Source organism: Crocuta crocuta, unplaced genomic scaffold (genome assembly GCF_008692635.1).
Source record: "Crocuta crocuta isolate KB4526 unplaced genomic scaffold, BGI_CrCroc_1.0 scaffold24, whole genome shotgun sequence".
In the NCBI taxonomy this organism is placed as follows: domain Eukaryota; kingdom Metazoa; phylum Chordata; class Mammalia; order Carnivora; family Hyaenidae; genus Crocuta; species Crocuta crocuta.
The window spans coordinates 14,367,424-14,383,064 of record NW_027530974.1 but is presented as its reverse complement, the minus strand read 5'-3'; the positions used below and the strand labels follow the sequence as shown (position 1 = coordinate 14,383,064).

Genomic DNA, 15,641 nt, shown 5'->3' with positions numbered 1-15,641 from the left:
GGGCTCGTGAAGACATGAATAAATGCAAAGAGGGGACAGTTGAGAGATGACTGCCTGTCTGGCGTAATCACGGGAAGGCCCCCTGGGCCACCTCCACTTGTACCCTTTGCTTCTGGGAGCCGACCTCAAATCCATTTTATGTTACATTTGCAGAAATGACCTTACAGGAATACTAGAATGTCTAAGTGGGCGATCACTTGTCTTTCTCTCCATTTTCTGCTCACTGCCTGATATCCATCACCGGGCCTGGCTCTTAGCAAAAAACCGTTGCCGTGATAAATCTTGTCAGGAGTCAAAACTCCCATCCCAGCCAGCCTCTGCTCTCCGGTTAGGCTCAAAGACCGTCACTGACCGCTTTCAAATTTGTTTCAAATTTGCCTGCAGGAGGGGCACGTCATATCTGATGGCACAATGAGAAGTTTTTAACTCCCTGTAAGAAATTTCAGGCATCCACAGGCAAACTGAGAAAACCCTGAGAGGGAATTAGAAGCCTACTTAGATCTAGGGCTAACTAGATGCCTCAACGTCAACTAACGCAGGCAGATTATGGGGCGCAGCCAGCCAGGCGCCTACACGATTAGGGGAACCAACTGGAAAGGCAATTCCAGTTAACTTAGGTGTCCGTGCCCAGAGCTGGCAAACGCCCACAGAAACGGACCTGTGAAAACATTTCCCAAGGGCACAGCGTTCTCACTGCAATGTGGACATGTAGATTGCAAGGTGTCCCTGGAAACCAGGACATTAAATGGTTTCCATCAGCTCAAAGTATGAAACCAACCGATGCAGGACATTCTACTCTTCTCTGGAAAAGAGTAATTCATCCTATTACATCAATTCTAAATGTTCTACCTTCCGGAGGTGTTTCCTGGCTCAGAAGACACGCATAAGAGAACCTTGTTTTAAATATACATTTTGCCTGAGAGAGTTTCTCTCTCCTGAGTGAATTCTGAACAAATAGTGAAAGAACGTTGAGGCCACCGCTTTCTCTATCTGCCCGGATTCGCCACCTCCTGTCTCTCGTTCTGGCCTTAGTTGTTGGCTACCTGTCACCCAAACTATTTGCGTCTCTTTCAAAAGTCGGCCGGGCTCTTTCAGCACTTTTAAGGACATGTTGAGGGACAGGAAGAGGGTGGTCCCATCTAGGATGATAAGGGCTATAACCAATCCTGGCTTCTTGCAGTCCCATCCAGTCCCACCTCTCTGGGGTCCAGCTGCCAACCCTCCTGCTTGAAAAGGTGACTCGTTCTGGTCACTGGCTAAACCAGGCCACTTCCTTAATCCAAACAAGCCCTCGGCTGGCAACAGCGGGCACTACAGTTAGGCCTGGGCACGGGCACCGGCAGGCGGCCGAGTTCTAGCGAGAGGATTTATTTATGGTCTTGTGGAGGGGAGCGTTTGGAAGAATGTGCTGGCTTTGCCTCCTCCTGTTTACTCCTGCTGCGGCCCCCACCTCCTGATGGAGTCACTTCCTCACCTCCGTCTCCAGCTCTCAGAAGAGAGTTCTCACTGCAATGAGACCTTGCAAAGCCAAGGTCCCCAGTACACCCTCCGCGCGGGGACTCTTCCCATGCAATTAGTTTATCCTTCAGGCTGTGACCTTTCCCAGCCCCAGCTGAGGCACTCTCACTTGGGGCCCTGTCCAATCTTTGATCTCGGCGACACAGAACCAGCGAAACTGCCCAGGGTGTCCAACTGGCCTCTCACCCCCACGCCTGTGCCCCGGTGTCTTCTGCTTCCCTAGGACGGGGCTGGACTGCGGCTGTCCGGTAAGTAAAGTGTCACCGGGCACCAGCACCGCTCCCAGCAAGGTCACCGAAACGTGGAAGGTAAATCCTGAACTTCTGCTGCCCTGGAATTTGCCTGGTTTTCAGACATTTTTTTTTTTTTAATTCCATGGCTGGGGCGGATACTAACGCAGCAGTCGGTTCTCCGCACTGAGAGGCAGTGCCAAAATCACAAAGCTCGTCGCTGTCGTCCTCTGCTGTACACTTGGGCTCCACTCTGTCGCTTCGGCCCTATGCGCACGGCTCCGACCGCCCTCCCCTTCTTTCTAAGTCAGCTGGCCGCGTATCTTTGTTCCCCTGTGGTCTGGTCCCCTGTGTACTTCCCCAGCCCACTCGGCCGACGTCTGGAGAAGCCGACGCTGGAGCTGGGTCCCTGAAAGACACCTCCAGTCCCGCCCGGGAACCGGCCGGCTTTCCCCCCTCTCGGCGGATGCGGAGGGCGGGGGGGCTCAGCATCCCGTCCGTCAACACGCACCCCGAGAAGCCGGCTGGGTTAGTGCACCCCCCTCCCTCCACCGCCCTCCCGCACCCCGGCTACGCGGAAAACAAATCCCACCCTCACTGCGGCTTTCGAAGGGGCCCACCTCGGCTCGGCTCCTGAGACTGCTTCGCTTGGGTCGGAGCAGGACATCCTTAAAGTCCAGCTTGAGGTCTGCATCTATGCGGGGCATGGTGCAGATCGGCGCGCGGAGGNGCTGCTAGCTCGCCGTGGGGCGCGCACCTTGCGCCCTAAGGCCTAGGGAAGTGGCAGTCGCGCTCGTCCCGCCCTCGCGCTCCCTGCGTCCGCCCCCCCTCCGGCTCTGGGCCGCGGTGCGGAGGAGGAAGGGGGATGGCGGGGTAGGGACTGACCTGTGCCTCACAAGTTGGCCAGCGTGACGTTTTTAACAAATCTTCCTCGCTCCCGCTTACACACTTGTTCCTTGCGGTGATCGAATTGGCGGGGGTCGGTCGGGAAGGGCGGGGGAATGCCGATCGTCCCGTGGGTCACCGAGGCCCCCTCCCCCCTCCCCCCCAGAGGGAGGAGACGTGGCCTGTGACCGCTTCACTTGAGGGAAAACGCCACTCCCTGGGAGGTTTCGCTTCTTTCTCCAATTTCAAGCCCGGTGTTGCCATCGAGTGCTGACTCAGACCTCTGGCATGCCAAAGAGTGAGTCCTGGGGAGGTTGGTTAGAACTGAGGAGAAGATGGTGGGCAGGTCAATCTATTTGGCAACACCCGGAATGAGGCCGTTTTTGTATCCCCTTTGGATTTCAGGGGTATGTTTGTTATAGTCAGAGCAGATGCTGGACTTTGAGGGACCTTACTCCCCTCTGAGGGCTGCCTCTCATGTCAGGTTATTTTTAATTCACTTGTTGACTGTGGGGAGCCTTTATTATGCATTACTGATGTGCTTAAATGCTAGGGCTGCACCTTCTGAGTCACTAGGGAGGATCACATTGACTTGCCCATGGTTGCCTTAAAGTTAAATATAAATCGCTCAGTCCTTATAACTTAACTGCAATCTTAACTAAGGCTGCTTTTGCCCTGAGACCTTGCTCGGCCTGGGGGGTGGGGGTAAAAACCTGACCCCCCACTGCTTGCTAGCTGCCAGAACTTGGGGAGTCATTTATTTCTTTAAACCTCAGTTTTTTAATAGGTTAAAAGAGAAAGAAGACATTTGGTGTTGTCATCTCCGACTTTTGTGAGAATAAAGTGTGGGGGGGGCATGTATTTGCACACACAGGACACACACACACACAGTTTATGTACCCTGAATTATTGAATCCCTATATTGTACACCTGAAGCTATAATGTAACGCTGCCTGTTAACTAACTGGAATCAAAATAAAAACTTCAAAAAAAAATAAATCAAGTGTGATTACACAGGCAAAAAGAAATGTATGTCGCCTAGTGGCTCAGTAAACGGGAGCTATTTAAGGTTACCTGTTACATTATGTGCCTTCTGCTGTCTAGACTCTAAGTAGATTGCTAACTGCACAAGGCGGGAATCATCTTGCACTTTCTTGCAATTGTCTGCAGCCTCCTTCTGTTCGCAGTGAACTCGTGTTTGGTGTGGCTGACCGGAAAGATACATCCCAGCATTCATTTATCACGAATGTCTGCAAACTGCAAAGGCCTTCACCAATCCCACTTGCTCTTGCTCTCTTTGCCCCATGGGAAGTTTTTGAAGTTTCGGGGAAGGAAATGAAAGTTATCAGGGAGAGAATGAAAGTAACCATAATTGGTTGGGCCAACGAAATTTTTATGGCCCTTGTCAAACCGCTGAGAGCCAGGCAGATGGGCTACTTGTTCCAAAATAGTAAAAAGGAACCTAATCTAAGAACCCAATCTGGGGGCACCTGGGTGACTTTGTCAGTTAACTGTCCCACTCAAGCTCAGCTCAGGTCATGATCTCAGTTTGTGAGTTTAAGCCCTGAGTCGGAGTCTGCTCTGTGTCAGCATGGATCCTGCTTGGAATTTTCTCCCTTTCTCTCTGCCTTTCCTCTCTCTCTCTCTCAAAAGAAGTAAATAAACTTAAAAAATAATAAAATAATAAAAAAGCCTCATCTGATCATGAGTTTCAAATTAAAAACCAAAATAAGGGGTGCTTGACTGACTCAGTTGGAGAGCATATGACTCTTTTTTTTTCTTTTTTTAGTATATGTGCTGCTGAAGCGAGCACGAGCATGTGACGCAATCTCAGGATTGTGAGTTCAAGCCCTGTGTTGGTGTAGAGGTTACTTAAAAATAAAATCTAAAAAAGGAAAAAAATAAAATAAATCAATACCAAAATAAAATATAATTACTTTATAGTATGGTTATTTAAAATCATTCTCCCAGGGTGCCTGGGCAGCTCAGTCGGTTAAGCGTGGATTTCGGCTCAGGTCGTGATCTCATGGTTCGTGGGTTCGAGCCCCAGGTTGGGCTCTGTGCTGTCAGCTCAGAGCCTGGAGTCTGCTGCGGATTCTGTGTCTCCCTCTCTCTTTGCTCCTCCCCTGTTCACGCTCTGTCTCTCTCTGTCTCTGAACAATAAATAAATGTTAAAAAATTTAGACATAATCTAAAAATAGAAAAATAAAATTATTCTCCCAAAAGCAAACAAACAAACAAAAAACCGAAAACCCTAACTTTGTTAAGCATCTGCTCCCCGAGCACAGTATAGAGGTATGTGAGGGCTTTATATTTACTGTTACCTACATTGTCTTAAGGGAAAAGCATCCTTATCTTGAGCTTCTTCCTTTTCCCCTGTGGATAGTACCTCTCCTCGCAGCTGCTTGCCCACTCTCTTTCTCTTAGAACAGGGGCAGAAGCTCACTTTACACAGTCCATTCCCTCTCCTGGAATGTTCCATCATACCTGCTTTCTTCTCAGGCACAAAATCTTATTCCTGTAGAGTCAATGTGACTCCTTGAAACTTCTCCACCAACCTAGACTTCTTAAAAGGTCCATTGCACCTTCTACATAATCCTGCGGTGCATTTCATCTCACTAATAATAACAAAAGTCACCTGTCAGTACAAAGACTTCAAGTAAAGGTTCTAACTCATTAGACAGAAAAATTCATAAGAGATATTCAGAATCCAATCTAACATTCTATTTTCTAAGGGTAGAATGGTACCAAAAAATTAACATGAGAAGACAGCCTCCAAAATTATGTAAAATACAGCCCACAATATTTCTTTATTGACTAATTTAGTTTGCTAATGTTTTGCTAAGGATTTTTGGATATAAATTCATGAAGGACATTAGCCTGTAGTTTTTCTTTCTATTAATGTCTTTATCAGGCGCCTCATAGAATGAACTAGCAAATGTTCCTCACTCTAATTTCTGATTGCAATTAGTTCTTTAAATACTTAATGGAATTAACCAGTGAACTAAAATTATGTTAGATGATTTAGTTTACTAAGTAAACTAAAGGTCAGACTAAGTTTGCTTTACTAAGCATTTCTCAAAATTCAAAAATCATTAAAATTAAGTATGAAAAAGTTGGAGAAAATTCAAAATTATAGTATTTAATATTATAGGGGTAAGAAGGAATTTGGGCATAACATATTTTGTGTATCTGAGAAAATCCATACCTTTGGATTAACAGAAGAGCCAATCCAAAATGTATAGTTGAGTAACTGATTTGCACTTGAGTTGAAAGCAAAATGTATTAAATTTATGTCAACTGGTGGAACATTTAAGAGAACATGAGTTTTACATACCATATTTTTATAACTTGATAAGTTACTTTGGAAAGCTCAGCCAGCCAGAGAGTTTCCTGCTTTACCACGCACAATAATTGATGGCGACCTTGTGAAATGCACATTATGTCTCAGAGGTCTGCGTGGGATTTTGCGTGTGTTTAACGCGCGTAATAATCACTGAGCACCTTATGGACAGGCAGATTTTACTGCTTGGGTGGGGCTAGAGGTTCTACATTTCTAACAAATGCCTCTCTAAAACCAAAGTTCCAGGGACCACACTCTGGAGTAGCCAAGTGGACAATCCAACGCTTCAAACATAAATCTAATGATTGTATTTATAAAGCGCAGTTTAAGATAGTTGAAAATGCTTAGGTTTGTAAATGGACTGAGTAATAGATATTCAAAGTCTTTTAAAGGTGATTGTACCGTTTGGTAGATGCAGAATAAGATTTTTAAGTAGACTGTATAACCTTAACAAAGAAACAAGATTTTAAATTTGCACTTTGGCTAAATTCAGTAGTATGGTTTTTTTTTTTTAAGTCAAAACACCCGAATGGCTATTTCTGAGATCTGCCCTCAGGGACGCAAATAACTCATATATAACCAGTCATTCCACGGGCGGGACATTGTGCTAAGTGTTCTACGTGTGTTATTTTTTTTAGCTCTTCCGCTCGATGACACTATGGGATGGTTGATATCACTATCTCCTCTTTACAGGTGAGGATATTGAGACTTGTCCAGATCGTAAAGTTAGCTGGGGTAAATCAGCACTCAAATCCAAAGCTTTACTGCCATGCTTCTCCCAGGCTATATTGTCACAACATGTCACACAGTGTCCCCACCACCAGAGATTCTTCACCTTGGGTCCAAAACCCCAAGACGTCCCTAAGTTCAAGGGGTCTGAGAACTCACGTGGGAAAAGAGTTACGTCTTTATCGTCACTAACTTCTCATTGAAATTTAGCATTGCCTACGATTGTGAACGCGGGCAACAGACTACGGTTTACGAACACCATCTGGCATAAAGTGTGTGATCCTCTGTGGTGTGAATCAGCGCATGTAGGTTAGTAGGGAAAACAAAAGTGAAGTAGAACCCCAAGGTGGAGAAATGGGAGTTTCTTCGATAAACACTAGCTCAATTTAAATCTGAACTCAGAATTAAGATAACTGTTCAGGGCCAGAGGAGGTCCAGGCAAGCCAGGCACCGAGGGGGGCCTCTCTCTTAGGATCACACAAGGAGTAATGCATCCTTTAATTTTCCTTTTCGGCCCCTGAAACTGCCCCTTCCCAGGAGTGGGATCTGTGTCTCTATTGCTTGTTTATTATTTTTATAAAGGTTTCATTGAGATAGGGTTCATCTACCACACAATTCACTTTTCTAAAGTGCACACATCGGTGATTTTTAGTCTATTCAGAGTTTTGCTATGATCACCACAGTACATTTTAGAACATTTGCATCACCCCAAAAAGAAACACAGCACCCACTCGCAGCCACTTCCTATTTACGCACTCTGCCCCCATCCCCCATAATTTCAGGCAACCGCCAATTAACTTTCTGTTAGAAAGTTAAAAAGCAGGTTTCTGCTTTCGGCTCTGCAAAAATTCCCTTGTAAGAAAATATACGGGTGCCCAGGTGACTCAGTTGGTTAAGTGTCCAACTCTTGATTTCAGCTCAGGTCATGATCTCACAGTTTGTGAGAATGAGTCCCACATAGGGCTCTACGCTGTCAGTGCAGAGCCTGCTTGGAATTCTGTCTCTCTCTCTCTCAAAATAAATAAATAAACTCAAAAAAAAGGAAAGAAAATATGAAAAGCTTTAATGTGTGCTTGAAATGAGAGAATCGACAATATACAGAGAACCAAAAAAATTAGTAGTTCAGGAAAGATACTTGGCTGCAAGGTATCAGATTACCAAAATACAGCTAATAAAGATGACATTTCAGTACATTTTCCTTGAAAGAAAAAAGGAAATAAGGAAAGAAACAAAAAGGAAGTCATTTCTTCTATTCCTTCAGGAAGTCCTTTGACCAACCTTGAGCCTACTGGCTGTTCTAGTTAGCTTATTTAAACATATCAGAGCAAATGAGCGCAAAGTTATTTTTGAAAGCAGAGTTATTATCTGTATAATTCTTTAAATGTGAACCACTGCTGTACACAAGCTGATGTCATATTCTTTTTTTTTTAATGTTTATTTATTTTTGAGAGAGACAGAGTGGGAGAGGGGGCAGAGAAAGAGGGAGACATAGAACCTGAAGCAGGCTCCAGGCTCTGAGCTGTCAGCACAGAAACTGAAGCAGGGCTTGAACTCACGAACCATGAGACTATGACATGAGCCAGAGTCAGCCACTTAACCAACTGAGCCACCCAGGTGCCTTCAGTTGTCATATAATTTTTTTTTCTTTTTCCTTAAACTCACACATTTTATTTTTGAAATATATATTTCTTTTCTCCCTCGGGGGCCAAGGAAACCTGCTCGAGCTTTCATTTCCACANCAGAGGGGCTGCACCAGTTTACATTCCCACCAACAGTGTAGGAGGGTGCCCGTTTCTCCACATCCTCGCCAGCATCAGATGTCATATTCTTAAATGAGAAAGCCAATGACAGTTGTAAAAACTTAACAATAATATTAGCTAGCTTTTGTTGAACAATTACTATGCTGTAGGCATCCTATTAAGTGTTTGTAGTATTTTACATCATTTAATCTGCAAACAGTCTTATGCATTAAATTTACAAATGTGGAAATTGAGGCATATTGATCAATTATGTAATTGGCTTCAAGATAAAGGCAAAGATATGACTGCTCCCAGAGACTCAAATCCTAACCAGTATCCATACTGCTGCTCGGTGCAGAAATGCTTTATTTATTTATTTTTAATGTTCTTAATGTTATTTATTTTTGAGAGAAAGAGACACAGTGTGAGTGGGGGAGGGTCAGAGATAGAGGGAGACACAGAATCCAAAGCAGGCTCCAGGCTCTGAGCTGTCAGCACAGAGCCTGACATGGGGCTCAAACGCACGAGTGGTGAGACTATGACCTGAGCTAAAGTCGGACACTTAACCGACTGAGCCACCCAGGAACCTCCAAAAATATCTTATTATTACGAGATCAAAGTAGCAAAACGAAATGGAAGGAAGGGTAGACAGTAGCACTTTCATGTTATTGGTATTTTCTGAACACCCACTATGGCCCAGCACCCGTGTTCTTACTCCGAATTGCTGAACTAGACAAATTTAAGAAATAGGGGACAAGGGCGCCTGGGTGGCTCGGTTGGTTGAGCGTCCAACTTCGGCTTAGGTCATGATCCTGAGGTTCGTGGGTTCGAGCCCCGCGTCGGGCTCTGTGCTGACAGCTCAGAGCCTGGAGCCTGCTTCAGATTCTGTGTCTCCCTCTCTCTCTGACCCTCCCCTGCTCATGCTGCCCCTCTCTCTCTCTTTCAGAAATAAATAAAACATTTAAAAAAGAAGAAAAAGAAATAGGGGACAGACCCCTTTCACTGGTTTCCAGTTTGGACTTGTCGCTGATCTCAAGTCCCTGTGGATGACAGATGTTTCCTTTACTCGGACACACTATTGTGTAGCTGAATATTTCTTTAAAATGCTATTCCACTGTTTCTTTTTCTTTCCTCTGTAAACTATAGATTTTTTTAAGAAGCCAAATGGGGTGCTAACGTACAGCCAGATTTATTCTGGGGCCATCGTTACTCTTAACATATTGGCTCAGGATACCCTGTTATCGATGAAGCCCCACCTCTACATGGTCCTTCTCCTTTCCTGTTCCTCCAAATTTAGATCCTGTGTGTTAGCAAACCAGGTACTACCCTAAATTGTGTCCTGTACAGGAACTCTCTGGGCACCAGCCACCATCACTTCCAAATTAGGACTTCTTTGTAGGAGCTTCTCATTGTTCATGGTGGTTACGTTCTGTAGAGAAACTTCAGATTCTGAATTTCCCAACACGGAGCTATTATCCCCAGAGGAAATACGGGGTCAGCTTCTCAAAAATCTCTGGCCACAACATTTTCATGACCGAATCGATATATAACCTTGCTTTATTTGTGTTTCTGTTTAAAAATGCCTCCTTTAATAGCTGGTGCTGATTCAATAACACTGAACTCAAAACCAACAGCCCTGTGTCTCATGCCTAAAAGAAGCTTATGGAAAGTACATATTTGTTCTATAAAACACATCGCAGCCCCGTCATGCTTACAGACACTGGACGGAACTCAGCATTATGCCCGAGGCCATGTTACACAACCACGCCACCAAGAAAAAGCACAAAAATGTCAAAACTGTGGGATTAAATAGACTGCAAAAAAGACACTCGTTCATAGTCTGTGAGCAGAAATAAGAAGGCAAAACATCACCCTGTTCGGCCTCAGCTGGGAACTTGTGAGTTGGGCAAAGCAAACTTTTTGCCTTTCTGCACGTCCCCAGATGACCAAGAAACGTGGTGAGTATTGATATGGGGGCTACAATCAAATGTTGTAAATACGGAATCTGTGAATACTGAGGATTGATTGGGTTTCTATGCCCTACGGCGTCACGAGTGTCACCTTATTACAGGCATCGACATCAGAGATGTGCTTGGAACCCACCGCAGGTCTCCAACTCCTAGCTCTTCAAGCCAGAAACCCAACGGGTATTGTTCTGACTACTTGACATTTCTCTCTCCCCAAATCACCATTCCTTGGTCAGCTAAGATTCCCGGATGCAAAAGAAAGTCAGAAAAACATCTACTCTGTTTTATTTAGGGACTTGGACTCTCTTCACCCTGCTGCTCAGGGAGTTTGAGAGCAGACATCACCCTGAACTTCCCACCCTCCGTGGTGCCCAGCGCTTTGTGGAGATAAAATGCTTTCGTTGAGAAAGGGCAAGAACACTATCGTTGCACGTCAGTTGTATTTATTTGTTTGCTTAAATTCATTTGCTACCTTACCATTGGGTTCCTTTTTCATTATGACTATTTCAGATTGAAGAAAAACCTCCAGAAAATTAACAAGCAAAATGAAACTGTTGCTACTCAACTGTTACTGGCCCAAGGGAGTGGCGATTTCACCCGACCTCTGAGGAACTCTGTTCTCATTTATTTTACTTTAACAAATCTTAGCATTTTGCCATCTCTGATTGGGAAAGTTATTTTTTAAAAGAAGGGAAAAACAAACTCCACTGTGCACCCCACTCATCATCCTTCCTTTACCTCTTTCTCCAAAGCAGTCACTGTACCAAAGTTCACGTGCTTGTATTTGTTGCTACATAGGCACCCATGGTCAGTAGACCTTCAAGTCCATGGTATTTACAGTATTTACAGTACTGTGCAAGGACTTCCACTTGCAATGAAGTCGGAGGATATAAAGCGGAAATCTCGCACACGTGCTGTCGGGAAAACAAGACTTCAGGGTTGGGAGGCTGATTTTCCATAAATGCCCAATTTACAGAAAACCGACAATGTTGAAAATTTCATGAGATGATCGAGAGATGGTTTCCAGGCATGACCCTGACTTAGGTCAGGTTGGTCTCACCAAAGAGGCTGAATTGAGCTTTGTTTGTGTGACTGGACTGGTTTTGTTTGCCTGAGGAATTTTCAAAGTTGGTCTCCATTGACTTTGATTTTTTTTATCAGACTCCAACTGAATTCTTTTCTCTTTGCATCCCCTATCCTTATATACTGCCCACCGCAAGCCCTCAATGGACACGCCTCTAGCTTGCTATAGTTTGCAGATCCTATATCACAATTCCCCTGCTTTTCATGAATAAACTCATCTTTTTTTGACAACTTTGAGCTTGTCATGGCTTCCTTTTTTGGGTTGACAGTATCCTACAGTGTTTTCTTTCTTTTTTCCCTTTTCTGTCAACAGGACTGGGCTAGACTTCCTCATATCAACCAATGGAGCAAGAAAAGATAATTCTTCATCAGAGGAGGGGCAAGGTATTTTTGAGTAATAATATCTATGGGAGCGCCTGGGTGGCTCAGTCGGTTAAGCATCCGACTTCAGCTCAGGTCATGATCTCACAGTTTATGGGTTCAAGCCCCGAATCTGGCTCTGTGCTGACAGTTAGCTCAGAGCCTGGATCCTGTTTCGGATTCTGTGTCTCCCTCTCTCTCTGACCCTCCCCTGCTCACGCTGTATCTCTCTCTTTCTCAGAAATAAATAAAAACATTTAAAATTAAAAAAATATATTATCTATGATAAGTTTAGCTCTTTTAAAAATGCTTCTTTTATTAATTTTGGGGTTTTTTCTTTTTTTCTTTTGAAAAATTATAAAGCTGCAGAGAAGTTGAAGAATTGTGCAGGGACTACTTGTATAAACCTTATTGAGATTCACCACTTGTTCACATTTGGTATTTTATTTACCTCTAATATATATTGTAATGGGCTGAATGATGTCCCTCTAAAATTCATTTGTGGAAGTCCTAACCCCTGGCACCTCAGAATATGATTGTATTTAGGCCTAGGTCTTTAAGGAAGTCATCAAGTTAAAATGAAGCTAGTAGGGAGGGCCCCAATCCAATAGTAACTGTCCTTCTAAGAGGAAATTAGAGAAAGACACAGAGGAAAACTGATGTGAAGACACAGGGAGAAGATTGCCATCTCTAAGCCAAGAAGAGAGGCTTCAGAAGAAATTGAAGGATTTCAGAACGAGTGCCCTCAAAGTGTGTCACCTTGACATGTGGACTATGTTTGAGCTGAAGGCAATCAAGGCCTGGCAGGCTTAAGAAAACCTTTTCCCCTTCCTGTAAGTACCTAGAAGAATTTAACATGGGGGTCTTTCCCAGAATAAGATTTTTACCAGAGGTGAATTTTATCTGGCAGGGCAGACATTTAATTACCAAACATCTGCTTTTCCTCTGGTCCTGTGCATTCCCCTCCCCTTTGAAGCTCCGGGCCCCTACCTCGTTTCTTAGCTCAAGATGGCATATACTCTTTATTTTACCTTTCCGTCTTTAAGTCTCTCATATATATGGGGCTGCCACATGTACGAAATTAAATTTGTTTTCTCCTGTTAACATTTCTAAAGTTAACTTGATTATTGAACCAGCCAGAGAACTGAAAAGGGTAGAGGAGGAATTTTTCCTCCCTAACAAAACTAACAGTGAGAACACCTGGATCTTGGACTTCAAGTCTTCAGACTATGAGGAAATAAATTACTATTGTTTAAACCACCCAGTCTGTGGTCTTTTGTTCTGGAATCCTAGAAAACTTACACAAACACATACAGATATACACATACATATGGATATATACAAATACATAAATAACCATTTAAAAGTAGATGGCAGGCATCATGATAGTTTATCCTAAGTATTTCAGCATTCAAGGATCCGAGGGTAAGATCATCCTCTTACATAACCAAAGCACCCTTCTCACATTTAAGAAAATTAACATTTATTTTTTTTAATGTTTTTTATTTATTTCTAGGAGAGAGAGAGAGACAGCGTGAGCAGGGGAGGGTCAGAGAGAGAGGAAGTGACAGACTCTGAAACAGGCTCCAGGCTCTGAGCTGGCAGTCAGGACAGAGCCCAATGCGGGGCTTGAACCCACGAACCGCGAGATCATGACCTAAGCGAAAGTCGGACGCTTAACCGACTAAGCCACCCAGGCGCCCCGAAAATTAACATTTGAACGAAGAATCCCACCTAATGTACTTTCTATATTACATTTCCCCAATTGTCTCAAAATAGATTTTACAGCTATGCTTTGATTTTCTGTTTTGCTTCAAGGTCTGATCAAAGCATATGAATTATGGTTGCCTATCATGCTTTTTTAGTCTCTATTAATTGAGAAGAGTCCCTGTGTCTCTGTTATTGTCTCTCAGGACACCGATGTAGACAGGTCTTCCCATTACTGGTCATGTTAAGTGTCTTCGTTCACTGTGTGTATATGTGTGTGTGTGTTAAGTTTTTATTTTATAATGATTATAGACTCACAGAAAGTTGCAAAACTAATACAGAGAGCACATATACCCTTCACCCAGTTTCTACCTCTGGTTACAGTCCATGTAGCTATAGCATAATATCGGGGCACCTGGGTAGCTCAGTCACTTAAGGGTCTGACTCTTGATCTTGGCTCAGGTCATGATCTCATGGTTCATGGGGATTGAGTCCCAAGTCGGGCTCTGTGCTGACAGAGTGGAGCCTGCTTGAGATTCTCTCTTTTTCTCTCTCCCTGCCCCTCCCCTGCTCACATACACTCTCTTGTCTCACTCTCAAATATTTTTTAAAAACTATAGGGTAATATCAAAACCTGGAATTTAACATTGTTTGGATAGTTCTGTGTCACTTCATCACATATGTGGATCCCTGTCACCAGCACCACAATCTAGGTACAGGACCGTTCCATCACCGCCAAGATCTCCCCTGTGCTACCTTTTATAATCTTCCCCACTCATTTCAAGAATGTCATCTAAACTGAATCATAGTGTGAGTGTATTTTTAATATGGTTTCTGCTGTTAACAACAGCAAAAATCTTTACCAGGCAAGAAATAAAAGGACCAACCTCTTCCCTGAAGCTGGCTGACTACTTCACTTTAGTTATTAACATATCAACATTTGGCCTCCCTTTTATAGTTGAAAAATACACAATACCCCTTTCTCCCTCACACACATAAACATACACCTTTCCAGAAAGGAGGGAGGCCCTTCCATCTATGGGTGAAGAGACTTACGGTACAGATTTGAAAGGCAATTAAAGAGTACATTTGAGAACCAAACATAAAATGTATTCCTGAAAAGAGATTCAGATGAGTCTTTTAAAAGAAGGGGAGTCACAGCATTATTTCCGAGTTTCTACCTTTTTGAAAAGGTGATGTGAATTTTTTTCAGATGGGATAGGACTGATTTCCTTCATCATTGGATTCGCGGTGGATATACACGTTCAGGCGCTTTTGACCATCATTCTGCCAAATGGCAAAGCTTAAACAATTTAGTGAGGAGCTGAGTGTCCTTTACTCAGAAGAAAACAATGCGTGAATTGAGGGAGTACTTTCTGTGCAAGTGGAACACTGTTTCCGAGGGATCTGGGGACGTACATTGACAGTTTATAGAGCTTTAGAAGAGGGAATTCAGATACAGGGTATAATTGGCTGGGAGGTGGGAGATTTCCTTACGAGGCTGCCAGGCCCAATTTCTACAGGGAAGCTTGCTAAAGCCGAATAGAGGATGGTGATTGCTTTACATGCAGTGGCCTTGACAGATGTTTTCCGTAAGAGCAAGCTGACTTGGGTTTATTTTTTTAAGTATTTATTTATTAAATTTTTTGTAATGTTTATTTATTTTTGAGAGAGAGACAGAGACAGAGTGTGAGTGGGGGAGGGGCGGAGAGAGAGGGAGACACAGAATCCAAAGCAGGCTCCAGGCTCTGAGCTGTCAGCACAGAGCCCTATGTGGGTCTCAAACCCACGAACTGTGAGATCATGACTTGAGCCAAAGTTGGATGCTTAACCAACTAAGCCACCCACGCCCCCCTCTCCCTTAGGATTCTTAGGTCAAAGTCTCCAGCTCTGCGGTTGGATTTCAACCAGAAAATGTGTGCATTTCTTTATTTGCTTGCCTGTGCACAACCACCAGGGGAGCTTCTCAGGGAAATGACCACAGAGAAGGCTTCTTACTCCCAGCTTAATACACAGTGAAACCAGAGACCCACCTCTGCAAGTCAGAACAGCCCAGGACTGTTCCATGTCCCCTCTAGAT

At 43.9% G+C, this 15,641-nt stretch overlaps 1 protein-coding gene and 1 long non-coding RNA gene across 8 annotated transcripts in view; one reads left to right on the top strand and one right to left on the bottom strand.

Moving 5' to 3' along the window:
• The window catches only part of GMPR (guanosine monophosphate reductase), a 44,136-nt gene extending 39,654 nt beyond the window's left edge, over window positions 1–4,482 (bottom strand). For 2 of the 3 annotated variants that reach the window (XR_013336553.1, XM_077770126.1), the window contains exon 1: window positions 2,369–2,473. Coding sequence is in view for 1 of the 3 variants with exons in the window: in XM_077770126.1 (XP_077626252.1) it covers window positions 2,369–2,455 (87 nt within the window). In the remaining 2 variants the exon portion in view is untranslated. Of the gene's footprint in view, window positions 1–2,368; window positions 2,474–2,633 lie in introns of those variants that run through there. The other variant, XM_077770128.1, reaches the window with a different exon arrangement.
• Window positions 1,195–13,111, top strand: LOC144236467 (uncharacterized). Of its 5 annotated transcripts, XR_013336556.1 has the most exons (5): window positions 1,195–1,766; window positions 6,615–6,669; window positions 9,391–10,843; window positions 11,808–11,878; window positions 12,218–13,111. It is a non-coding gene; the product is annotated as an uncharacterized LOC144236467 (long non-coding RNA). The 5 variants fall into 5 exon arrangements; XR_013336557.1 differs by lacking the exons at window positions 11,808–11,878; window positions 12,218–13,111 and having other exon boundaries at window positions 10,040–11,725; XR_013336554.1 differs by lacking the exons at window positions 11,808–11,878; window positions 12,218–13,111 and having other exon boundaries at window positions 9,391–11,725.
• The last annotated feature ends 2,530 nt before the right edge of the window (window positions 13,112–15,641 follow it).